Source organism: Piliocolobus tephrosceles, chromosome 18 (assembly GCF_002776525.5).
Source record: "Piliocolobus tephrosceles isolate RC106 chromosome 18, ASM277652v3, whole genome shotgun sequence".
Classification (NCBI taxonomy): domain Eukaryota; kingdom Metazoa; phylum Chordata; class Mammalia; order Primates; family Cercopithecidae; genus Piliocolobus; species Piliocolobus tephrosceles.
The window spans coordinates 21276856-21304296 of record NC_045451.1 but is presented as its reverse complement, the minus strand read 5'-3'; the positions used below and the strand labels follow the sequence as shown (position 1 = coordinate 21304296).

At 42.2% G+C, this 27441-nt stretch overlaps 1 protein-coding gene across 3 annotated transcripts in view; it reads left to right on the top strand.

The window, feature by feature from the left end:
- Positions 1 to 27441, top strand: part of NEDD4L (NEDD4 like E3 ubiquitin protein ligase) — a 374753-nt gene that overhangs the window by 207317 nt on the left and 139995 nt on the right. For all 3 annotated transcript variants that reach the window (XM_023218344.3, XM_023218345.2, XM_023218346.3), the window contains 3 exons: positions 8929 to 9010; positions 12380 to 12418; positions 15451 to 15504. In XM_023218344.3, coding sequence (XP_023074112.1) covers positions 8929 to 9010; positions 12380 to 12418; positions 15451 to 15504 — 175 coding nt within the window. The remainder of the gene's footprint in view (positions 1 to 8928; positions 9011 to 12379; positions 12419 to 15450; positions 15505 to 27441) is intronic.

Below are 27441 nucleotides of genomic sequence, written 5' to 3'. Positions count from 1 at the left end.
GCTCCACCATGCAATTTACCATCTGTCCGGTACACTGACCCTGTGAGGCCCACTCTCGGTGTGGCACTGCTCACAGGTTTTATTGTTGCTTACTCATTTGAATAGTGTCTCCTTTGGCTAGACCTTTGCCCTGAGCACTGGACACACATAGGTGCTCAGCAGCGTCCCTCTCTGCAATGCAAAGGGAATACTGTGTGCTTCTGTATGCCCAGCTCTAGTCCTGGCATCCCAGGAGCATATGGTGACAGAAGAAGTGAAGTCCTGGGAACCAATGACTGCCAAAATTAATTAAAAGTAAGCATCTTTTTTTCCCTGGTTAGTTAATCCAGGCTGAATTCCCTGAGTAGTTCCTGCCGTCAGAACTTGCTCTCTTTTTCAGTTAGACACAGCTCAGTGTTGCCTCCATTTTGACATCATGATCATAGTTCCTGGGCTTGGCCAGAACTGTTTTCTTTTTGATTGCAAGGACATGGGTGAGACTGGTCAAGGAATTGACTTTCAGGGTTCCAAGGGAATAATTAGTTCAGAAGTCTGTCCCCATACTTGTTTTCCAGTGCAATCTGTGTCTCTGTGGGTGTTTTTTTTTTTTTTTTAAGGCTGTGTACTTTATAAATTGGAGATAGAAGGGGCCAATTTATTACAAAAAGAATAAAATATAATTGAACAATGAAAAGTATGTGTTTATAGCTGGGCCTGGTGGCTCACATCTGTAATCCCAGCTATTTGGGAGGCTGAGGCAGGAGAATTGCTTGAACCTGGGAGGCGGAGGTTGCAGTGAACCGAGATTGTGCCACTGCACTCCAGCCTGGGCGAGAGAGTGAGACTCCATCTCAAAAATAAATAAAAATAAAAATGTGTCTTTGGCCAAGTGTAGTGGCTAACACCTGTGATCCCAGCAATTTGGGAGGCAGAGGCAGAAAGATCGCCTGAGGCTAGGAGTTTGAGACCAACCTGGGCAACATAGTGAGACCTCGTCTCTACAAAAAATTTTTAAAATTTAGCCAGGCATGATGGTGCATGTCTGTAGTCCCAGCTACTCAGGAGGCTGAGGTGGGAGGATCACTTGAGCCCAGGAGGTTGAGGCTGCAGTGAGCCATGATCTTGCCACTGCACTCCAGCCTGGGTGACAGAGCGAGACCCTGTCTCAAAAAAAAAAAAAAAAAAATGTTTTGTGAAGTGCTGGTTGGCTTAACGTTTCTTCTTCTAACCATGAGGGAAGTAGGTGGGCTGTTCTGGTCACTCAGTGTCCTCCCAGACTCACTCTTGAGAGGAAACATTCACTGACTGACATGATCATATCTTGGAGTTTTTTTCTTTTTCTTTGCCTCCTGGTCTTACAGCCATTCCTTTTCTTTTACACATCCACGAAAGGGAGGCTGTAAGATCCTCCTTGTCAAGGTTGTTGTAAGGATGAGCGATGATGTCTCTGAGGCACCAGGCACAGTGCTGGCACCCAGAAGCTGCTTAATGATCCTGGAAGTTATGACCATTGCTCATAGTTTTTCCTACATTTAAGATCATCCTTAAATAATTGTCATTGGCTGGGCACTGCAGCTCACGCCTGTAATCCCAGCACTTTGGGAGGCCAAGGTGGACGGATCACCTGAGTCAGGAGTTCAAGACTAGCCTAACCAACATGGAGAAACCCCGTCTCTACCAAAAATACAAAATTAGCCTGGCGTACAGGCGCATGACTGTAATCCCAGCTACTCGGGAGGCTGAGGCAAGAGAATCTCTTGAACTTGGGAGGCGGAGGTTGTGGTGAGCCAAGATTGTGCCATTGCACTCCAACCTGGGCACCAAGAGCGAAACTCCATCTCAAATAATAACAACAACAACAACAACAATAATAACCGTCATTTATCAGCTTCTTTGAGCTCTAAATATATATAGCCAACTTTCACAAAGGTAAAATCTGCATTAGAAACACTGTTGTCCGATTTTGGTTCCTCTGGAGGCGGGGTAGATGGCCTCTTTGTGGGCAGGGCCTATGTCTGTTTACCTCTATTCCCCACCCCACACTTTGGTGCCCACCACAGTCCGTTGTGTATGGTGGACACTCCTTGACTATCCCAGGAATAAAATCAATTGTGAAACAGTTTCCAAAAAGGGAACAGTTTTTGTTTCCCCCTTTCCTTATAACCTTATGAGTTGCTATCTCTCTTGGCTCTATTATTAATAGCATAAAAGAAAAAGCTATTTTCTTAACCTGTGGTAGTTGCATATATATGGAGAAAAGGCACAGTAGAATATGCTGGCAATAAAGACAAGTCACAGATTGTCATTTTCTTTGGTGACTGAATGGATATTTCAGTAATTTATTGGTGAAACTTTCCTTTTTGTAACTTCCACTGAACAACATTTTTACTACCAAAAGATAAGGGAACAAAATTTTTTAACAAACTATTTAAGCTTAAGTATTTAAATATTTTTATTAGTCACCACATATTAACAAAGTACATATTTTATTAGCACATATTTTATTAGTCAACATATGTATACACAGCTCTGATGATCTCTATGTAGATGCCTACATAGATAGCTATATAGCTATCATCAGAGCTATGTCTATATGTGTTAGAGACAGATGCACACACAGTTGCTCCCTGGCTCCTAGGGGTCTCTGTGACCCAAGGTTGGGACCCTCAAGTGACTAGTTATGGATGGCAAGGGGGCTGCAAGGCCAGAGTTGGTCCTGGCTAGAGATTTCAAGACTTGAGTGGCTGGGAAGGTTTTAGAATGCAGGTAAACCACTAGTTGCTCCAAACAACAAAACCATCATAACGGAAGTATCCAAAAGTGTGTTTTTCCGGCAGTTTCAGAGACTATGCCTGAGCAATAAAGTTTAATGTATTGTTTAGCTGCTTAGGTGAAGAATGCATTTGACTGTAATCTAACCCAGTAATATAATCTCTTATATCTGCTGGAAAATCGTACATAGTTAAGAGTAGTGGCTCATTGCCAGTATTGGTGATGAGTGATGTATTTTGAAATACGCTTCTGCCTTTCAGTAAATCTTGGGCTGAAAGATATGTACATTTTGTTTTCAAAAATTTTCAGTAGTCATCTACTTAAGTCAATTTTCTGGGCAAACAAAATACTTGAAGCCCTTTAGGGTTTGTTATTGAGATGTGGGCTGGCCATGAAATTACAGGGCTCAGTACCTCATTGAAGTGTAACCATTATTAGTTTTTTCGTAACTTTTTTATACTCATAAAAGTAGTACTTGCTCACAGTGGAAACTTAATACAAACCATAAATGACAAAATAATTTGTAAACATCATCTAGAGAGAATGACTATTAACATTTTAGCCTTCTTTTCCTTAATTACTTTCATATGTATGTATATTTGAATTAATCACATTTTTAGATCCTGCTTATTTCTTAATGTTATGCCATAATTTTCTCTTATGTTAAAATATTATTAGAAAACATGATTTTAGTGGTTTATAATATTCTAGTATATGATTGTACCATAATTTATTTAATTGTTTCCCAATTATTGACCTGGAAGTTTGCTTCTATTTTTTTCTTATTATATATGATGCTGCAATGAGTATCTTTTACCAGTAAATATTTACCTGCCTCTCTGGTAAAGATTCCTTCTTTGGGATTAATCCTTAGAAATAAATTTGATGAATCAAAAGGGGTCAACCCTTTGAACGCTTCTGATACTTTTGCCATGTTGTTTCCCAGAAAAGTTGTAATAATTATTCCTTCCGGTAGTAGAGTGTTAAATGTCTGCCTCTCTTTAGCAAGTATTACCTTTTTTTCAATCTTTGACAATTTGTTAGATAAAAACTTCAGTTTCAGTATTATTGCATGTATTCATGTATATTTTTCTTCTCACACATTCTAGATTTTTTCTATATTGTTTATAAATGTTTTGTAATTGTTAACTGCTTTATTGAGGATATACGTTATTATGTAACACTTGATGGTAACAGTAAAAGTGGAAAAGAATGAGGAAACCTTCAACAAAACAAGTTGTCATTAACAAACTGGGTTTTGCAGTGCAACTTTCTCTGGGTTAGCTAAATCTTCAATTTGCTGTATGGTGCTGTGAAATATGCAGCATCCATGAGCCCTCTGCTCTTTGCCCATAGGGAGCAAAGACACAGTCTTTGTGCAAGCTGTCCCAGTGCCATATTGAGAATCTTCTTTTTACCGCAAAGAATTATTGCTTCCTTTGGTTAAGGTTGGGATGCCCCTCAGGAGGCACAGTTGAAAAATGAAGACCTTTCTCGTTGTTCATCTGATATCCAAGTATCTTGCAAGAACACCTCTATAGCAGGTAGACAAGGCAGGGTGTCATTGCAATCTGGCTGCAGACTGAATGTAATCCCCTTTGACGTTTTGCCCCTTGGAGGCAACTCCTGCCCTCCCCTCTCCCCTTACGACCCTGCCCCCTTAAAATATGTGGAGCTCAGCAAAGACTGTTTATGCTGATAAAAATGAGCAAATAATAGGTGTGAAAGAACATGGAACACTTCAGTGACTCCAATGGAGAGGGTTAAGCATTACCCGAGTAATGATTGGGTAGGAGGACTGTCCTTGTGGAGTGTGTCCCAAAAAGGGTGAGCAATGGAGCAAACCCAGAAAATCTCATTCTCAACTCTCCCTGACAGATGACCTCATCTGCAATGTCTTTTGCTTCATGGTGATAAAGGTGGAATAAGAACCTTGAATAATATTTCCATCTCTGAATTCTTTAAACCCACTTGAGATCAGTGCAGTCTCTCTATTAGAACTGGAGCAGAGGCCCAGAGGACAGAACTGAATTTTCAGCACTGGATTCCATGTTGAGAATGAAAGAGACAATAATTGAAAAGCTTTTCTTTTGGAAATTTTGCAAAATCAGAGTGGGTTTTTGACCAGGATTTCTTGGTGACCTCTCCTGAGAGAGCAAGTGCCTGAGAATTTCCTGCTGAATGTCTTGGCATCTGTCAGACTCCTTATGACTTCATTTTAGTTCAGGGAGTCTGTTTTCTAGCCATTGATTTCATGCACAGTTCCTGGCATGTCTCATATCTCTAAAGCGATGTCGCCCTTGTATTTTTTTTTCCAGATGTAATCTTTTATGTGACAGTGAGGTGTCTTACTTGTAAGTGAACAGCTATAACCTTCCAAGTGGTTTTTCTTCTGGATTTTATTTACTTAGTGAAAAATACTGAGGACCCTGAGATCCTTCCGGGTGCATTTTGGTGTCTGCCCAACCTTGACGTGGATTTGGAGGCCAGGCTCAAGGCTCAAACTTCTTGTTGGAATAGCACTAAATCATTAGGATCCCCTGAGGACAGGCAGTTCAGGCCATCGTTATCTGGTAGGCCCTTGCGCACTTACATACAAATGCATCGTTATGAACGTGCAGCAGAAGAGATTCTAGGGCTCGGTGTGTAACGGCATAATTTGTCAAGAGGCCCAAGACCTGGAGTTGGCATGGACTCCCTCTCCTCCTAACCCACCTGCCTGCCACATTCAGTTGGCCACCTTGTTCTTTTGAGTCTACCTTCGGATGAGCAGTCAATCCTTTTTGATTTATGCCACCTCTCCATTCAGAGCTTTCTTATTCTTTGGCGCAGAAGCCTTCCAGCGGGCCTCACTGCTTGCTGTCTCACCTCCTCCTAATGAGTATGATCATGATTCTTCTGTATTTAGACAACTCCACAATGAGGATGATGATGGTGGCAGCTAACATTTATGTATGTATGTATGTATGTATGTATGTATGTATGTATGTATTTAGAGACGGATTCTGACTCTGTTGCCCAGGTGCAGTGGTGCAATCTTGGCTCACTGCAACCTCCGCCTCCTGGATTCAAGTGATTCTCATGCTTCAGCTCCCCAAGTAGCTGGGACTACAGATGCACACCACCACACCCAGCTAATTTTTGTATTTTTAGTAGAGACAAGGTTTTACCATGTTGGCCGGGCTGGTCCAGAACTTCTGACCTCAAGTGATCTGCCTACTTTGACCTCCTCCCAAAGTGCTGAGATTACAGGTGCCTGCTTCCATGCCCAGCCAGCAACTAACATTTATTAAGTGCTGACTATACTCCTGTCAAGCACTATTATAATGTCTTTCCAATGGCCTTTTTATAAGGGAAGTACTACTATTATACCCATTACGTAGATGGTAAAACTGAGGCACAGAAAGGCTATGTAAGTTTCCCAAAGTCATGTACTAATTGATGAAGAGCCAGGGTTTGAGCTCTGCAGGAATGGCCGACTCTTTGTGGCCACTGAGCCGGGACTCCCTCTCCAGCTGCCTTTTCTCCCTGAGCCCTCCTGACTGCAGCCATGCCAGGCTTTTTAATGTTCGGAAGCCCAGCTCCAGCCAATCACTGGACCTGTGATCTTCTGCCTCGTGCCTCCCGGTTCTGTGTGTGCCTTCAGATTCCTATCTGGCAGTGGTATCTGGATGGACCAGTGCGTAGAAATCACATGAGACACTCAGTAAATGTAGACTCCTAGGTCCTGACCCTGGAGATTCTGATTAGCAGATCTGAGGTAGGGCCAGGTACCCGGATTTGCACAGGAAGTCAGGGACTACTGCTGCTGACTGCTGTTTTCCCGGATGCTTGGCACACTCTGTCACAATCATGTTTTCATTCCTCTGTGCTCCATTCAAATGGGTAGGGACAGAGTCTTTTGTTTCTGGAACCTGTCTCTTTTCTTGGCATATAGTAGGCACTCAGGAAATGAAGGTTGCTTGAATCCTAGTACCAGTTTACTGTCTCCTTGGAAAGGCTGAAAGGAAGAATATGATGTCTAAGCAGCTTCACTAAGAGAAAACAAAAAGTTTGTAAAATAGAGTTTGCCTTCTAATCTACGTGTTCTCGCACAGCATTGAGCTTCCTAGAGAGTCATATTCATGCTAGCCCTGAGTTGTATCAACAGCAGCCACTAGAACGGTAACTTGATGCCAAGAATGAATTCTGGTGAGCTTCATTGTGAGTACGATTCCCAGTTTGATCATCTCTACCCAGATCCTGTGGGACCTCCATATGAATAATGAGTAGGCGTGGAATATGTAGCATGCTGTAGTTGCCCGGTACCCAGTGTGTACTGTGAGGTAATCAGTGTCAAATCAGTCATTGTAGCAAGAGTTTGGAGTCAAAAGGAGCAACAGAGAACCTCAAACATCTCCTAAGAGAGGAAGCAAAGAACAGTTACCTTGGCTGTCATTTATGGGGCTTTTATATTGTATGTTTGGAATGGTGCTGGGTACTAGTTAATACATGATTTTCTCTCGTCTTTGCAAAACCTGAGTTAGGAATTGTCATTCCCATTTCATTCATGAGCAGGCTGAAGTTAAGAGTAGTTAAGTACCAGCTGAAAGGGAGGAGGAGCCTGAGAGCAATCTGGGCACCCGTTTCCCCCCTCCTCTTATTTATGAATAAATGAATGAGACAAGGTCTGACTCTGTCGCCCATCCTGGAGTGCAGTGGCGCGATCTCAGCCCACTGCAGCCTCTACCTCCCAGGCTCAAGCAATCCTCCCACCTCAGCCTCTGTAGTGGCTGTGACTACAGGTGCATGCCACCACACGCAGCTAAAATTTTTTCATTTTTTTTGTAGAGATAGGGTTTTGCCATGTTGCCCAGGCTGGTCTCGAACCCCTGGGTTCAAGCGATCTGCCTGCCTCAGCTTCCCAAATGGTTGAGACTGCAGGCATGAGCCACTGCGCCCAGCCCTCTCCTTCCCTTGAGCTTACGTCCTACTGTCCTGTAGCCAGCTCCAAGACGTTGGCCTTTGGTTCTGTCTTCAGGCTGAACTCTTATTTCAGGAAGTTTCTTAGTCGATCTTTCACAGAGTTGATCATACCTTAGTACCTACCTGGATGAGCACTCAAGATGTTACGTATTCCCACCTGACTTCTTTATTACTGCTGGAAGATACAGTGTCCCACACCCAAGGATTCCACCCACAGTCCCCAGCTGCATGTGTCAATTATTGTGAGCTATTCAAGGGATACAGACTGAGGTAAATGAACCACCAGTGGAAGAATGTGGATGTTTTATTACAGGAAATGCTTAGCTCTTTATTGCAGTTATATAATAGCTGGCAATCATGATAGCTGAGAGGCATAAAAATGAGAGATAGCAGCAGAGTTTATGGCATTCTTTATAACTGGGGATTCTGTATGTGCATGTGTGTGCACATGTGTTCTGCACGCATCTCCACAGCACATTCTCTGGAGGTAACAAGACCATCAGGCCTTGAGCTCTTTTATAAGCAATAGATTGTGGCTGGAAATTGAAAATTTAGTTTCTGTAGCTAGAAAATACTCTTTTCAAATGCCATCTAGAACAGTAGTTCTCTGAGTGTGGTTCCTGGGTCAGGAGCCTTGGCATCACTGGGAACGTGTTAGGAATGCAGATTCTTGGGTTCTCCCTCGGACTGAATTCCGATTTGGGAGTGGGGCCCAGTTATCTGTGTTTTAATCACCCCCTCCCTCAGGGGAATCCGATATGCTGAAGCCCGAGGCTCACTCCCCTGGAAAGTGACTCCTGTAAAATGGCAGGTGTTGGGTCATGTGAACAGTGGCTGTTTTACCTCCACTAATTACCTAGACGCTAGGAATAAGAATATGGATAAGACCTAAACTAAATTTTCTAGCTGAATTTTGTACAGTCTGAACAAAATCTGTGTGCCTTTTAATCTTTCTTGTAATCTTTTCAGAATGTGTCTTTAAAATTATATGTATTTTTTGGCTTCTAAGTAAACATTATTGGCACTGGTTTTGATAGGAACTTTACTCCAAGTGTATTGACTTAGTAGATATGTTTAAAAGGTTATTGCTTAGTTTGTGGAAATAATACAAGCTGAGACTTTAATTGATATTTGCATTTTCATTTAGGTTCCACTGTTTTCTCTTTTGAATGAAAAGTATAATCCTATTAAATCTGAAATATTTTCTTACAGTGATCCATACGTGAAACTTTCATTGTACGTAGCAGATGAGAATAGAGAACTTGCTTTGGTCCAGACAAAAACAATTAAAAAGGTAGGTGTCGATTTTAACCAAACTTCATTTAAGTCATAATTTAATCCAATTATGCACAGTCATGTGCTGCATAATGCCCTTTTGGTCAAGGATGGAGTACTTACACAGTGATAGTCCCATGAGATTATAATGGAGCTGCCGTATACAAGTGCATCACTTTTATCTTTTTTCTTTTCTTTTGTTTTTTTGAGATGGAGTCTCGCTCTGTCGCCCAGGCTGGTGTGCAATGGCGTGATCTCAGCTCACTGCAACCTCCACCTCCTTGGTTGAAGTGATTCTCTTGCCTCAGCCTCCCGAATAGCAGAGATTACAGGCTCCCACCACCATGCCTGGCCAGTTTTTTTTTTTTTTTTTTTTAAGTAGAGATGGAGTTTCACCACGTTAGCCAGACTGGCCTTGAACTCCTGACCTCAGGTGATCCACCTGCTTCAGCCTCCCAAAGTGCTGGGATTACAGGCATGAGCCACTGTGCCCAGCCCACTTTTTATCTTTTATACTGTATTTTCATTTTAAACATCTTTCAGTATTAAATCTAGAAGTTTCCAAGACTTTTCAGTACTAACCCAAGATAGCGATTCAGGTTTTTACTTAAATGCCTACAAAAACAGTATCCTGAAAATGTCATAAGTTGTAACATTTTTTCTTGCACAGAATACAGCAAAAACAAGGATTTGTTTTTGTCTTTGTATGTTTCACAAAGAAACTTAAAGTAATTTAAAATACATTTAATGAAATGGAACTGTTTGTGGAATTGGTAGGCACACGAGAAATTGTTTAACTTGAAACAACTACTTCTAAAGGAAGCAAAATACTTGGTTAGCTACATAGAAACAGAAAATATATTAATAATAAAGCTATACATGTATGTATATATCTTATTTTCCTCATTTTTATGTACATGATTTCATTAAAAATTTGTTTCCATAGGTATGTCTTTTAGTTATTTTTTATTTATTTTGAGAGGGAGTGTCACTCTGTCACCCAGGCTGGAGTGCAGTGGCACAATCTTGGCTCACCGCAACCTTTGCCTCCCACGTTCAAGTGATTCTCCTGCCTCAGCTTCCTGAGTAGCTGGGATTACAAGTGTGCACCACTATGCCCGGCGAATTTTTGTATTTTTAGTAGAGGCGGGGTTTTGCCATGTTGGCCAGGCTGGTCTGGAACTCCTGACCTCAGGTCATCCGCCCACCACAGCCTCCCAAGTGCTGGGAATACAGACGTGAGCCACCATGCCTGGCGGATAAGTATGTCTTAATTTGCCTAATTGCATGTATTTATAGACATATGTAGTGTGTATATATATGTAAATATTTTTACCCTGTATTTGGAGGCTTTATTGAACATGCATGTTCTCTATTTAAAATACTTGGCTGGGTGCGGTGGCTGGTGGCTCTAATTCTAGCACTTTTGGAGGCCGAGGCTGGCAGATCAATTGAGCCTGGGAGGTTGAGGTTGCAGTGAGCCGTAATCATGCCACTGCACTCCAGACTGGGCGACAGAATGAGAACCTGTCTCCAAAAAAAAAAAAAAAAAACCCCAATAAAACAAAACAAACCCCTTTCATCTGTGCTTTAGTATTATTTATGAGTTACTATGATTTTTTTCCTTACCACCTTTAGAGGCGGGTGCTTAGGTAGTCTAACACTTTGCTGAACATTTTCTGGGCAGCATGAGTGCTTTAAAAAATTGTAACTGTCTTGCTGCCATGCAGGCGGCCAGGTCCTTTTGTGTAAGGAACCATAACTGCAGTGTGTCCTCCACTTGGCATTGGGACTGGCATTAAAAATCTGTTTTGCAAACAGGAGCCGGTGTTTTGATTAGCAGGGAGGATGCCTGCGAGGGACGGAGGCCATTGTTCCCTGTGTGAGGCGTTGTTGCTGGTTCAGTTTCTAGGCGAGTGGGGGCTGTCTAGAAGGCTCACCAGGAAGGCAGCTGGGAAACTTGATTGCCTGCTGAATAGGGAGCCAGGACCAAAGCTGGCGATTGGGGCTATTGCAATGTATTTCCTTCGAAAGGGAGGTCCTCCTTCTCTCTCTCTTTCCACGGTCGAGGGTGTAGCTCCGTAGCTGGGTTTGCTCTGCTTCTCCTGCTGCCCACCTCCTGGTTCGTATGCCTTTGCTGCATTCGTCAGCCTCCTCTCCTTGTGGTGTTGTGACTGGTTCTCTGTTCGTTTTGTGCTCTCCGGTCTTGTTGCTTTCCTCGCCTGTCATTTCCCATGTGCATTTCCATGAAGCTGCCCTCCAGGACTAGAGCCCGAGGCAGGCCAGGCCCGCTGCTCCCCTCCCCTCCCCTCGCTCATTACCATCCACGGCTTCATTCACATGGGGAGAAAAGCATGAACCCCATTATTTAGGATTGAATTCACTGTGGAGTTGTGGGTGGGGAAAGTGCTGAATTTTTTAAAAAGCCGGTTGGGTGTTGTGTGAGCTCTGTGTTTCCTATTTTTATGTTGCAATCTATTGATTTTTTTCCATCTCCCTGAACTGATCTATTAAAGGAAATAGATTGATAAAGATAAGTATCATTTTGACTAAAAATACCCGTCGCTGTTGGTGAAGTGATGATTTTTCAGTCTCCGATTTTTACATACAATTTTTAAGAGCTGTGTTTAAAAGGCTTATGCATGTGCAGATGCACAAACACACATGTACAGTCTTCCTTCCTAGAATGTGCATCCTGTTAGTTTTGGGGAATATCTGGCAGTCCTTTCTTCCGTGCTGAGGACAAAGGTATCCTTGCCATCTCCTTGTGAGATGTATATTTAAGTAGATTGATAGAAAGATGAACAGATGGATGAATGGAGAGGAAGACTGAAGACAAGTAGTTTTTAACCTGGTTATTTTTGGAGAAACAAAAAATTCACTTTTGGTTTATATTTGGTCTTTTTTTCTTGTTATAAAATCTGATCCTCAGTATTGCTCTCTATAAAATGTTAAGATTTCAAGATTTATATAAACAATGAACATATTCAACTTTCCCCCACCTGCTTCATTACGCTGCAAAACAGATTTGTAGCAGGTAGAGGAAAATCAACCAAGTTCATTTCCTTCTTGGTAGAATAATCATATCAATGCTAATTTCTTGAAGGAATTTTTTATATTTTCACGATGACTCTTTCCAGGCCTCTGATGTTTTTCCTTCTGGTGAAAGAAGCAGTTTAAGGTTTCATATCTATGAAGCATCTGTTTCATAAATACATTCCCTCCCCCTCCAGTTTGGTTTACACGCTAGTCTCAAATAATTGACTAAATGCTTCTCTTAGCTTTTTTTAATCAAAAAAATGTTTAAGCAAATATGTAGACTGTATTATACTAGTAACTGCTAATGTTTGAAAGCCTAAAAGATACTACAAGATAATTTCTTTTCCAGACGCTGAACCCAAAATGGAATGAAGAATTTTATTTCAGGGTAAGTTTTTCATTGTTTGGTAATAATCGTTATTGATACGTCCAGGTTGACTATCGCGGTCAGTTCATCACGAGGAAAAGCTCTTAAATTTTTAATGAGAAATTCCTTTTAGGATGGAAAAATAGGTAGCCGCCTAACGTGTCCCAAATTTTGAAAGACTAGAAGTAGTGGTCACATAATCCGGACTTGTTTCATTGAGGAGTGTTTTGGAAATGTCAAAAGAAAATGATCCAAACACCATGTTTCATCTTTTGAACTCAAACCTCTCTTTAAGAAACAAGATAAAATATCCTTTATGGGAACGATTTAATTCTGTGAGATGGGTTATGAAATATTTTAGAGAGAGTAAAACACTAGAGGCAACATGATTAAAAAGAAACATAAAACTTAGCAATTATGTTCTAGTTGGGAAAATTTTGGTAATTGAAATATTGAGTGCATATTATATGTGTATAATATAAAATTACTTCTGGAATCTAAATACGGTAGAATTAAGTAAGATTTCCTCAACCTTTTATATTTAATATTTAGAATAGCTATATGTCAAAATGACTGAAATATGTGAATTAGCAGAGGTTTCTGCTTATTGAGCATTTGTGGTTGCTGTGTTTTACTACTGAAATTTTGGGAATATTAGACTGCTCAGCTATTTAATCGAAAGAAAGGGCCTTCTCTTCAAAACGAAGGTATCTTAATTGTATAGTTGTGATATTAAAAACTGCTTACCTCCAGAAATAATCCAGGCCTTCTGATGAGTGCAGATTTCCAAAGGCCAATATTGCCATGAGGTCCATTATAACTGGTCCTGATTTCTTCCTCTCAATCGCAATAGTATTTTTTGTGCTCCAAACTTGGACTACTACATACAGCATCTGCTTTCTATTATGCTCAGAGCTGAAATATGGCACGGATGTTTTCATACTTGGTGAAATCCTATGTACAGCCTCTACCAGATGTATTTGAAATTACCCTGTGGAGGACTGAAAAAAAAGCTAATAGGGGCTGAGAGATGCTCTTAGCCTTTAGTTAACTCTCAAATACAGCTTTCCACTTGTGAACCTCTAAAGTGTTTAGACTCCTTTCAGTGGAACACTGGCCACAGTTACCTCAGTGTTAGTACATCCCATACTTTTTTCAACTAATCTTGGCAGTAGGCACATTTAAGTTTTATTTTTGTTAGTTTTTCTTAAGGTTTGTTTGTTTGTTTTGGTTTGTTTTTTGAGATGGAGTCTCGCTTTGTCACCAGGCTGGAGTGCAGTGGCGCGATCTCAGCTCACTGCAACCTCTGCCTCCTGGGTTCAAGTGATTCTCCTGCCTCAGCCTCTCCTGAGTAGCTGGGACTATAGGCATGTACCACCATGCCCGGCTAATTTTTGTATTTTTAGTAGAGACGAGGTTTCACCACGTTGGCCAGGATGGTCTCGATCTCCTGACCTCGTGATCCACCCGCCTCAGCCTCCCAAAGTGCTGGGATCACAGGTTCTTAACATCTTTTATATTTATTCATTTTACAAATCTTTATTGGGTGCCTACCATGTGCTAGCTCCTGCCTGTAGCCTGTGGTCGCATTGGTGAGCAGTGCAACCCTTCGTAGAGCTTCTAAACAGAGAGCAAACTCCATCTGCTTGTTCTGTCGCTAGGCTGCAGGCAGACCACAGGACCAGAAGCACAAGTTGAGCTATCTGTGCTTGTATGGTCAAGGGTTATTTCATGGGTTCTCCACCACGAAGCAGCGAGGGCCTAGGTCACCTCTCTGGCTTTACCATTTAGAGCCTTAAGTGACCCTGGAAAGGCCACCTGAAGACTCTCAATCTCCCTGGGATCCTTTATCTCTCACATAGGAGAGAGAATGCTTACTTGGAAGGGTTGTTTCCAGGATTTGCATGCAATTATGTAAATGAGAACATGTAGCTCTATGTCACACACATGGTTGGTGCTTAGTAAATGATACCTGAGTTTGGAAGATGATATGGGCCATTTTGGTGAGGTTTTGGTAAAGAAAAGGAAGCAAAAAGATATTGAAAGCCCAGTAGCTCTGACATTGCCCCACAGTTCCAGGTCTGTCTCATGGTTCACAGCCTAGGCTCTGGAGACAGGCAGGACAGACCTAGTGCAGGTCCTGGTTGCCCTACACATTAGTTGTGGGCTCATGGGCAAGTTACTTCACTGAACCTCAGGGTCTCGGCTCCTCATTTATGAAATTGCATGATAGTTATGCACCATAGGATTGCTGTGACGATTAAAGGAGATCAGATTGTTGATATTCAGTAACAAGACAGTGCCTAAAAAATAAGCACACAGGCTGGGCACAGTGGCTCATGCCTGTAATCCCAGCACTTTGAGAGGCCAAGGCATGCAAATAGCTTGAGCCCAGGAGTTCAAAACCAGCCTGGGGAACATGGTGAAACCTTATCTCTGCAAAAAAATACAAAAATTAGCCAGGCATGGTAGTCCAGGCTACTCAGGAGAGTGAGGCAGGAGGATCAGTTGAGCCTGGAAGGTTGAGGCTGCAGTGAACCATGATCATGCCACTGCAGACCAGCCTGGGCAACAGAACAAGACCCTGTCTCTGTCTGTCTGTCTGTCTCTCTCTCTCTCTCTCTCTACACAGACACACACACACTTGTAAGCTATTACAATCTTCTTCATTATTTTTATCATTACTATTACTGCTATCAGGCCTAAGAAATATCCTCAGGAATAGACATTTTTTGATCTACAGTCATGAGAATGCCTTGTATAGAGGTTAGGAACTCTTTAGAGCTATTTACAGCTATCCTTTCTTATTTTAGAAAAACAGCTAAGAGTCTTTTCTTCTTTGCTATGCCTAAATTCGGGGCAGTATAATATAGAAATCAGTGATAGGAAATTTGATTTAGTACACCTAGAATTTCCAGAACAATAGGATAATTGTTCACATTATACAATTGAGCTGGGCTCATTGTAAAGCAGTATTTTATTCTTTCTGTTCCTTATGTCGCTGTTCGAATGATTCCAGCTCATTTAAAAAATACTATTTATGTTCCTTATAGGTAAACCCATCTAATCACAGACTCCTATTTGAAGTATTTGACGAAAATAGACTGGTAAGTGGATGCCTGTATTTGAATTTTGCTTCATTTTGTATTAACTGGATTTTCAGAGCAGCATCTTTAGAACTCTTGTTTATGTTGTACTTATGACAGTATATGTGCCCAAAAAGAAGACTGTTTTTGTCCCACTGCTAGTTTGACATTCAAAATCCTAACAAATACTTCTATGTTGCTAGGATAAAAAATGTATTTGTATGTGTGTGTATTTTTATTGCAGTTAATGTTAACGAAAGTCACTGGTGATAGTATCAGCCCGTATGCTCATGCTCTAATGTTGTGAATACAGAACGGTAGGCAGATCTCTAAAGAGGCCATCAAGAATGTAAACAAACTTTGCTCAGTTTTTAAATGAAAGCCAGACCCTAATATTGGGATGCATTCAGTAGCAAATCTATGGTAATTCTCTCTGGTAAAATAACAATCTAATTAACCGTGTATAGCAAAAAGTGAATCTACATTTAGCAGGTAAAGTCAAGCTGTATTTTAAAAGTGGTTGCTTTCTCAAGAGAGAACCTTAGAACGTACCTTTACAGAACCAAAGATATGCCTGAGGCATATAACAGATACAAAGTAACATTTTATATGTAGATTGGTACATATATGTTTATGAAGATCGATACATAAATAACTGATATGATTTCATTTTGTTTTTATTTTTATTTTTTTCGAGAGAGGGTCCCCCTCTGTCACCCAGGTTGGAGTGCCGTGGTGCAGTCATATAGCTCACTGTAACCTCAAACCCTTGGGCTCAAACAGGCCTCCAGGATAACTAGGACTACAGGCATGAGCCACCGTGCCTGGCCAGATTTCATTTTAGAAATGGACTTTATGAAGCACATTTTGCTTTCTTAACTAACTAAAACGTGTACCTCAAGTGGCTGTGAACCAGGTGTTCCAACTATGAAAATGAGCACTACCGTGTTACGTCCCTAAGGTACCTTCAGAAGTGACGCTATAATTCAGTGCAGTCAGTCATTCTCAGATTTACCCTCCCTGAAACTTGTATGGTATGTTGACTGGTTCAAAGGTGTTCTTAAGAATCCTTTCTGCAGAATTCAGCTGAAACTCCAGATTTTTTAATAGCTGGACGTTAACAGAATATTTGAACTAGAGGAGCCTCATACAATAACTCATTTAACTCCTGTTCTTATAGGTGAGAAGAGCCAGGTCTAGAGCCTTTACATAAACACATCAGTCAGTGGAGGTGCCAGGGGCTGACCTCCTGGCCTCCTAAGTCCCAGTCCAGTGGCAGTTTGATTGGTGTTACTCTCCAAAAGAGAAAACAGATTCTGGCCTACCATCCTACTATCTTTTCCATTAAAGTAAGGGATGTTGGGTGATGAACAATCCTACAGTGTAACTAAACCACTTTTGTTGTATGCATGAAAGTACTTTCTTGTGAGATTGAATGAGAGATTCTGCTGAGGGTGCAGTTCTTGTCTCTCCATCTCTCACCCAGTGAGGACCAAGTGAGTTAGGCAGTATTGAGTAGTACAGCAGTACGCTCCTGGAGACATGGGTGTGTCTGTAGACTAATCCTTATTCTCCAATTATTGAGTATAATATCTTTCCTTTAACATGAGGAAGGGGTCAAATTTGAGGAAAAACGGCCTCTTGTTTGATGTGTTTTAGTTCATTATTTTCTTCTATTAAGAGAAATTTACTGCTAAAAAACTGTTTCCCATTTCTATATCTGAAATAACGACTGTAGTTGAGGTGATCTTGCCCTGGGTCTGAAATTATGCTTCCAAACCAAAAGGGACTTTGAATACAAAACTTTTAAGAAATCTTGTGTGGGCCGGGCACGGTGGCTCAAGCCTGTAATCCCAGCACTTTGGGAGGCCGAGGCAGACGGATCACGAGGTCAGGAGATCGAGACCATCCTGGCTAACACAGTGAAACCCCGTCTCTACTAAAAAATACAAAAAACTAGCCGGGCGAGGTGGCGGGCGCCTGTAGTCCCAGCCACTCGGGAAGCTGAGGCAGGAGAATGGCGTAAACCCGGGAGGCGGAGCTTGCAGTGAGCTGAGATCTGGCCACTGCACTCCAGCCTGGGCGACAGAGCGAGACTCCGTCTCAGGAAAAAAAAAAAAAGAAATCTTGTGTGAATACAAGCTGTATCTGAAAAATTGTGTTTTATAATATTGATGCCTAGTTTTGCCCCAGGCCATCTGCAGTGTGGTTACTATGCAAAGAATGCTGGTGTTGCTGTTTTATTTTTCTTTTTGGCTATTAACCCAGCGGAGACAATATGTGGCTACGATAGTACTTGAAAGTTCTAGCATTACACAGACTAGCTTCCATTTCTCTCTAGAGGTCATTTTTGGCATTTAAAACACATGCTTTAAGAAAACAGATTTGGATGTATGTAAACACAGGGTTAATCCACCACACCCTGGATGCTAGAGCTGTTAACAAAGTCATGCTTTGCAGATTTTAAAATAAACTTTTTTTCACTCTTGCAGCTTGGTATTTTCCCCTCCTATTTTTTCACCCCCTCTAAATAAACCTCTTTGTTAAATAATTGGTGTTTCTGGATCATAGAAAATAGTGAGTTTAAAATACAGCATATTTCCAAGCTAACTACAAATCTGAGGACAGTTTTTCGACTGTGCACCTTTCCTTTCATTTCTTAAGTCTTTTTTGGTCCTTTGCAAACATGGCAAGATTCCATATTTGTGTCCCAACTGTGGTAATATTGCTGACTTCATACTGGAAAGCAGTCGGCTCTAGGCAGCATTTCTTCTGTATGGTATTTAAGTTAAATTATTACCACACACACAAAAAAATCCACATGCACTCCCTTCTTCAATTTTCTTTTTGTTTTTTGTTGTTGTTATTGTTTGTTTTTTCGTTGATGTTTTCTTTCCTACCTGGCATATGGGAGACAATGTATTCTCCAGCTGGGTTCCTTTTCTCTGGTACTTTGGTGTCTGCCAGTCATGTGTGAGCTACACACACGTATAAAGCTTTTAAATGAAAAATGCTGTGATAGCAGGAGGCCAACTGGGTGTGTAGCAAGTCGCGCCCCCTCCCCTCCCTTTAGCTATTTTGTTACTTGTAGATCCTGGTCTAATTATTTAGCATTAAACGGACACTAACTCTGTGGGGTGTGTAATCGTATTTATAGTACTGTTTTATTAGTTTGCATTCCATCCTGGTAGTGTAGTGATGTCATAAATAACAGAAACATGGTATCCGATGCTTGGGAAGGGGTTTACCCGGTGGCCAAGCCATATTTTACTTGTCATTATTCCATGTGTGGTGGGAGGTGGGGAAATACCATGTGTGCTGTTAAGCATGCCAGGTCCCTGCACAGGTTAGACAGAGTCCCAGTGCTGTGCTCCACTGGGAAAGAAATGCCCTGCGAATGTAATGTGGTTTAGATTTATAGCAGCGTGGCTTGCAGTGTGTTTGCTGCCTTAGTCAGCTGTGAGAGCGCCCTGCTGGGGCCACTCCTTTCTGATGGAAAAGCAGCAGCTGGGAAGGTGCTGTTTCAGGCTCTTGCTGTTTAAAAAAAAAGAGCGAGTGGGGGAAAACTCTAAGTCCAGAAGCTGGCATTGGAGGGGGAGAGCGCGGTCATGTGGTTCTGGCCACCCTACCCTCTGTCACAGTGCGGATGAGAGCTTTTTGCTCTTATCCAATCATGCCTGGAATGCCGCTTGCCACTTGGGTTATTTCTGCTATCTGTCGCTCCTGGTGCCGCAGTGCTAACAGTTTGGCAGATGGGACACTTTTTCTTGGAGTTTGTGTCTTTGGTTTGTGACTTCTGGCAGTGCCGGGCCTGTTGTTGCCGCTCGCCCTCGCCCTCCTGGCCCCCCTGGTCACCATGGCCCATCGGCTTCGGTTTCATTTTGGCTCTGGTCGCAGCAACACAGCCCCCGAATCAGAGATCCTAGACCAGGAGAGAGAAGACGACTTCTTCATGGCATTCCACACCCTACCACGGAGGAGCAGCCCACACCCCTTCGCCCAGAACGGAGGGGAGGATGGCGACGGAGGCCTGCAGGGAGGCGTGGGCGCGCTCAAGCGGAGCTCGTCCATGTTCATCCCGCAGCTCCTGACCAGCATCGACGCCCGCCCCACGTGCAGCTCCTCGGTGCAGATCTCCCTGCAGCGCAAGGCCGCGGACGGGGCCACTGACGGGTGCGGGCCGCCCGAGGGCGCCGACGATGGGCCTCCGTGCGCCACGCCGGACCCCGGGGACCAGGCCTCCGCCACCGCCATCACGAGGGCCTCGCCCCAGAGCGGCTCCCGGGAGCCCTCGCCGAGGGACACCCCCGGGAGCTCCCCTCCGAGGGCAGCCCGGGACCCGGGGCTCCAGGTCAACGGCACGTGCGGCCACCGCCGCGTGCGGTGCCCTGGCCCCGTGGACTGCCCGGAGGAGGCTGCCCCGGGCCTGCGCATCCAGCACCGTGCCTCCAGCGCCGACGTGCGCCAGGTGAGGCTGCTGCCCCTCGGCCCGGATGGCCAGGGCGGCCCAGCGGCGGCAGAGCCCAGGCGCTGGTCCCTGCAGCACGTTCCAGATGCTTCTGGAAGCTCCGGGAAGCGGTGTTTTGTCTTCCAGTTGCAGCAGCCCCAGCAAGGCGCTCCGGGGTCAGGCAGTGACCTCAACTTTGGCTTCACGGGCACAAAGGGGGACAGGTTGGTGAGGTATCCCCGCATTCGGCTGGAGAGGAGCACCTCGTACCCCACGCAGCCCCGAAGCGAAAGAGGAAGCCCCACGGAAGATGGGGGAGCCACGGAGGCACCGCCTCGGGCTGGCCGGATGGCTCCCGAAAGCCGCAGGACGAACTCTGCAGAGAGGACTCCGCAGGGCCAGGGGTGCACATTTAAGATCAGGCAGGATCAGAACGCGGGGCAGCAGCATTTTAGAATTCTTGTAACCCGGGGGCCGGAAGAAGTTCCCCAGAATCCCGAGGAGAAAAGCGCCAAAAGCCCTGTTTCCACGGGAGCTGACGCCACGGTAAGTTCACGGCGTGTTTACATGTGTTTACTGATTTCAACTTCGATGCTTACTCTGCGGTGTAACCAAAATAAACCTCACCCTCTGTTCCGGGAGTTTCCCTGCTTCAGGCCAGCGGATCTGAATGTTTGGCCGAGTTCTGGCGCGATGATTTGTGGTCCAGAGTTTGGTGCGCAAAATACCGTTTCTGCAAATGTCTTCTGTAGGTCCTCAAAGTCAACGAACTTTGTCTCTTTGGGAAATCCAAGCAGAATACCTTCCCCCTGCTTTTATTTTTCTGAATAGAAGAATTTTGAATAAAATTTATTACTTTAATCTGCCAAAAAACAAGTCAGTGCCCCAACATGTTGATGGTGGAAATGCATTTAAAAAACTGCTTGCAAATATAACCTGTGACAATACTTTAAAAATAATCAGTTCTCGGAAAGGTGAGGATATTGCAAAGGACCTGAGTTTCGTCTCTTAACAGTTAAAGTAGGTGAATGTAAAGTTTGGTGAAATATGATAATTTGTCATGGCCTTTTTGCTGAGGGGGTCAGGTCAGTCGTTGTTATATAATTTGCTTTTTTTTTTGTTTTGTTTTGTTTTTTTGTCCCATTAAGTAATACTGAACGAGAGTAGTGTCACTTGTGGCATAGCAACATTACTGTCCCACAAGTGACACTACTAAGATACTAAGACATGTGTTTTTAAAACAACTGGGTTATGGCCCAAGGCTAGGGGAAACTGATGGGGACTCATTAATGGTCAGATGGCATGCCGTGCAATTTAACACTGTCCACTTGAGTGTCCAAGCCGGAGATGCTGTATATAGAATAGTAAGTACCCTGTCTCCAGCTGTGGAAATAGACGCCTTAGAACAGATTCTGGCCTTCCTGTTTCTCTGTTCCTGATCGCTCCCTTTCAGTGAAATGGAGTACAGAGAGACAGCTGCACACTCCATCCGACCAGGCATATGATGACTCTGCAGCTTTCGTAGAGTGGGATGAAAAGTTTAATCAGTTCGGTTTCTTTTACTAGTAATCACTAGCCAGTGAGTGCTTTCTCTTAAAGAACAAGCTCCTTATATTTTGAATTGGATATTTTTTCTCCTGAATTTCGTGTGACTGCCAATTTGAGGATGTGATTAGTAAATGTCTAGGGGACTTTTTGTTTGGATTTCACTTGTGAATGGTGATTTAGAAAAGTGGGTGTCTGAGTATTACTCTAGAATTGTATTGTCTTTTGTTGCTTTGTGTTCAGAAATACGTTTCGTCTTTCAAGTAAACTTTGTCACTCCTCCATCATTGGTTGTCATCATTTTGAAGATACAATCAGATGCTTAATGAAAATTTATTTTTCTTCTTCTCTTTCTTTCCATGTATCTCCTTTCTTTCATTATCTCAAACTCTTCTGTTGGGAAACAGCTAAGTGCTTTGCCTTGGTCGGAACCTATACCGTGTATTACACAATGGTACAAATTTTGTCAGAGTTTTGATACTATAGCAGCCTTTAACCCCCACCCCAACAAGTTACCATCATGACAGTTGTAGGCTTTGTTCGGCAGCACAATTCCATGCTGAACTTGGACCACTTGACGCATGAAGATTGACGAAAATATATTTCCTAAAGTTTGATAACTATTCAGTTGTATTATCAAAAACTGAAATCACTTTGCAGTTCAGATATAGAGGACAAAGGGAGTCATACAATTAAACTCAAAAAAGTTCAAACTCATTAGGTTTGAACTTTCAAATGTAATTAGAAAACAAATCGAATAAACTAAAACTTATGTGTACCTTGCTTAAAAGGGCTATTCTAACTTGCAAGGACTATGTAGTGAAAAGCAAGTTTCTACACATTTGGAGAATATAAATTCTGAAATAAAGAGCTTTTCTTGGAGAGTAAGTTCCAACTAGTGAACAGTAGTTTGCATTTTCATATGTGTGTATTTTTGTGCACATACATAAATTAGTACGTGGTTAGTAAGCTGGTTTTCCTTTAAGCAAAACGATTTTTCTTCAAAAAACAAAACCAAAACTGGTCCCATAACAAACCGCCTGCTCCATTCAGCAACTTTGTACGCATTTCAGATGGACAGGGGTGTTAAGTTTAGGCAGCAGCTGCCACCGCCTTTCTTATCTTGAAGGAAAACATTCACTTGGGCGTCTACAGTCTGGCTGCCACCAAGCTCTTTTGGCGTTTCAAATATCCACTGCTTTGGTCTGAAGGACATTACATTATTAAGTTTACATGAAAAATTAGCTAGAATCTGTTGCAGTTTGGTGTTGGAATGCTGTGGAAAGTCTTCCTAGATTTGGGAATACCACTCGGGATTGATTTGACAATGTGCTCATATTTCATAAGCTATACTTTAGACCTTATTACAAGATTAAGTTGTTGAGTACTTTTATCTGTGACTCCCAAACATCCTGCCACGACTAAATCTAAAATGTAACATGACTCCAAAAAATGTTAAGCAACTAAATTATTAGAAAAAATACAGGGGAAACCCTTGTGATGATACGTTTTCCACCTGGTCTGTCGCTGTCCGTAGACAAGAATTCATTCGTATAGTCATCAATTATAATCAGTTAAAAATTTTCAGAATTGTTAGAATTGACCAGTTCAGTCTGTGACAGGCATTAGCAGTCATTTAGTGAGTAACTTAGTTATTTTCTTATAAATTAGCTTTTGGGTTATTTGGTTTGGTTCCAAGCCTCTTAACTGCATTATTCTGAGGAAGTTGGACCAACATTTACCAGCATTTGTGCCCCCTTTGTATGCCACTTTGTGCATAATAACTGTGAAACTCTGCATTTTACAAGCTTGAGGAGCCAGTTTTCTAATCTCATTGGTGTAACGAGGTACTCAAGGTCTACTGTGTATATAACATTACACCTGTTACTTGGAAAGTTTCAGGGACTATCTGAGTGTCTTGCTGACACGGTTTGTAATGTAAACAGAGGGAGGAGGGCCCACCCGGACAAAAGCAGTAATTCTAACACCTACTGCATATGCTGTTGAAGAAGAGAGCGTTCTTTCATCTCAAGCTCTCTGGACTTTGCTCTGTGTCCTCTCAGTGGACATATACTTCACAGAAGTAGTGTAGTAATCCCTTGTGATTAAAAATTCCTTTTACTGAACAACAAAGGCATATCCAAATTCTTTTCATTTGGGGGAACTTTAGTTTGAGTGTCTTTTACAGAAGATGTTTTTAATATACAGACATTTTTTGAAATTAATATTAGTTGATGTCCCTTTTTTACCCTGAAAATAACTCGAGTATCCAGTGTATTAACCAGCCCTTTATTTTAAAACATAACAACACAGGAGGCTAAGGTGGGAGGATTGCTTGAGCCCGGTAGTTTGAGATTACTCTGTTTCTGCCACTGCTCTACAGCCTGGGCAACAGAACGAGACCTTGTCTCAAAAAAATAAAAATAAAACATAATATTGTAATGGATAAGAAAAACAAGTAGCATTCTTTTCATTGACTTGGTTTCTGATCGGATTCTATCAGCTTTCTTCTCTCATATATAGTAATGCTCTCTCTTAATGTGGTTTTACTGAGAATAAACCAATATATAGCTTAGAATGTCACCTGTTTTCAGGGATGTTTTGAAAAGTTGGATAGACATTGCACAAGGTTGACACCGATATGTTTGTAAACAGAAACTGTACATGGCTTGCAGCATAGCTCATGTTTCTGTAGCACTTCACAATTTGAGGAATGTTTTATTTGTTTGTTTATGTTTATGTTTATGGCTGTCCCATTGTGGAGGCATTATCTCACTTGACCCTCCCATGTGAAATAGTGTTATTTCACTGTTTCAGATGAAAGGATGTCATACCAGTGTTAGGTGTAATAACATTATGTGTATATCATAGTGTATACTATGATATCACTTTGTGCACCTATAATGGGAATGTGTATTTATGTGTGTGTCTATATTTGTACAATTAAAAAGTATGTGTTAAGTCAAAAAGCAGTTTAATGCTTCCTGTGATGTGAGTTTTGTTGAAAAGTTTAGAGATGATAACTTCATTTGGTGCCTTGCAGCACTGGCCTGAAGGCGAAAGAAGGCTTCTTTGGGGACCCAAAGAGCCATCCTCTGCAGTTTACTAGTTTTTTGTCCTGGAGTACTTAGACTCCTCTCTAAGCCTATTCCTTATCAGTGAGTTTGAGGATAAAAATGTCCAGCTCGTAGGTTCATAGTTAGGTTTAAATGAAAGTGTCCATGGAAGTACCTGATTCATGAACCAGATATCTGTAATATACAAGTCTTTCCCCTAGGAGATTAATTAGGTTAATTGTGAACAGTCGTTTTTTGATCAGCATGGCATTTAACACAAGGACAACATCCATTGATGACATACCTGGAAATGTTTAATAACTAGCTTTGATGTTCTCTCTGCTGTCATCTCATCTTTCTTAAGTATTTGTCCCTAACACCAAATGCAGTCTTGGAAAATAATTGCTTCCCGAACTATGCATTATAGAAAAGGACTCTTAAGTATATTTGCTGTGTAGATTTTGAAGCCTTATAACATTTTGTCTTGCATTTCTAGCATATTTTTTACCATGTCATTGTGCTGTAATATTTCCAGTGGTTGAGTCTACTGTTACTTTGGTATAGACCGAGGCTTTCAAGAAACAATATAGTGTTATCTCTACAAAATTTCCACATTGTGTGACTTTAAAATGAGGGAGGTATTTGGGAGTATGTCTTATTTTAGATGCTGTCTTTTAGAGAGTTTTCGTAAATGGTGCAGCTGCTTCTCTTGGCTAAGCCTGGTGGCAAAATTCCTAGTCATTGAAATAAATCTCTAATTTTATAATACATATTGATAAGAAACTTGCTATCTCTTCATCAAAGTTCACAGTACCAGAAGAAATTTACTGTATGTGAAAACTACCTTAAAATGTAATAAACGTTGGACAGTTGATGGTTTCTGGATAGTTGATGAATATTTCTGTATAGTTGAGGCAAATCTAAATGATAATGCTACTTGTGCAACTTGCAATGATCTAGCACATTTTTCAATAAAAATAATTAACTGCATATTACTGTGGGTGATACAGGTTAGCTATCCTAAATATGTTTACCTTTTTAATTCTTAATTAAGCCATTTGCAAGAATGGGAAAAGGCAGGAAATTCGTAGGTGGTGTTGAAATTGCTGATTCTACACATTGGTACCAGAATGTCTACATTTCCTCTGTAAATGTCAAAGGAAACTTTGGAAACCCACCTCAGAGTTGGCTGGTGATTATCCGGACAGGTTATCATCCTGTCTGCAATCTTCTAGTTCTCTTAGTTCATACCAAGCAGCATGATATTCCATGTCCTGCATGAGGGAGAGCACCAAAACAGCCTTCATCTGCTGCATATGCCCCACTCTGGATCCAAAAATTAAGAACGCCAAAGGATGGAATGTGTAAAATATTAGCAAAAGCAGGTATTGCAGAATGTCTGTACATTTCTAGGCAGGTGGAGATTATGGAAAGATTTTTTTTTTTTTTTTTTTTTTTGAGACGGAGTCTTGCTCTGTCACCTAGGCTGGAGTGCTGTGGCGCAGTCTCGGCTCACTGTAAGCTCCGGTTCCCGGGTTCACACCATTCTCCTGCCTCAGCCTCCCAAGAAGCTGGGACTACAGGTGCCCGACACCACGCCCAGCTAATTTTTTGTATTTTTTAGTAGAGACAGGGTTTCACCATGTTAGCCAGGATGGTCTCAATCTCCTGACCTCGTGATCCACCCGCCTCAGCCTCCCAAAGTGCTGGGATTACAGGCATGAGCCACCGTGCCCAGCCTTGAAAGATTTTTGGAAATAATCTTCGCTCACCACATTCCAGTGCTAGCCCCTAGACTTTTGTCTCTGTGATAAAATGGTTTTAAGAAATGCTGGCTGGGCGCAGAGGCTCATGTCAAATCCTAGCACTTCGGGAGGCTGAGGCAGTTAGATCCCTTAAGCCCAGGAGTTCAAGACCAGCCTGAGCAACACGGCGAAGCCCCATCTCTACAAAAAATACAAAAGCTAGCCAGGCTTGGTGGCCTGTGTCTGTAATCCCAGCTACTTGAGAGGCTGAGGCGGAAGGATCTCTTGAACCCGGGAGGCGGAGGTTGCGGTGAGCTGAGATCGTGCCACTGCACTCTAGCCTAGGCGACAGAGTGAAACTCTGTCTCAAAAAAAAGAAGAAAAAGAAATAATCTTCTCTCAGTGTGCATGATGAATGCGTGAAGTTCTCACTGGAGTTCCTCTGGAATCTCGTGGTGGCTTCCTTGGGCAAATTAGGATACAGAGGCGGATAAACGAGTAACTCAGTGAGATAGGTGGCCTGATGTGAGTGGGCCTGAAAGTTAGCCCCTGATGTCCTGGCTGGTTTCATGCCATGTCCCTAATGGGCACTTTCCTGGTCTCTAGGCATCACCATGTTTTGACAGGAAGTTTAGTTTTTTTCAGGATGGAGGATGGAATCGATTGTATTTCAAGAAACCTATTTTTTATGCCCTGACAATTTTAGAACCACTCACATTTTTACTTACTTTTGAGTAAAGTGATAAATCTCTGTGAAGGGACAGGTCATGACGTCAAATAAAAGGATGGATCATAAATAGAGCTGGAAGGGGGCCCTCCTCTCTGATTTGGCTTGTTGCTACACTTTAGTATTCAGAAACTTTGTATTGGTTCTCTTAAGTGCCTGCACAACCTCCCTATTTCTGGAAACCGTTCAGTGTTTGTTTTAATGTTAAGCGTTATGCCGCGTATCCAGTAAGCAGAGCAAATTCCTCCAGGTAGCAAGAGACTGGAATTTCCCCAGGCAGATCAGCTTTTCACAGGTTCCTAGAGTTTACACAGCCTTCTTTCATGACTTCATTTTTATAGATGACAGTGAGTCAAGTGACTTTTACTTCCCTATATAATAACTTTGAGGAGCCTACTTTCAACCCACATCATCATTCATTATCTTGCTTACTTCTTT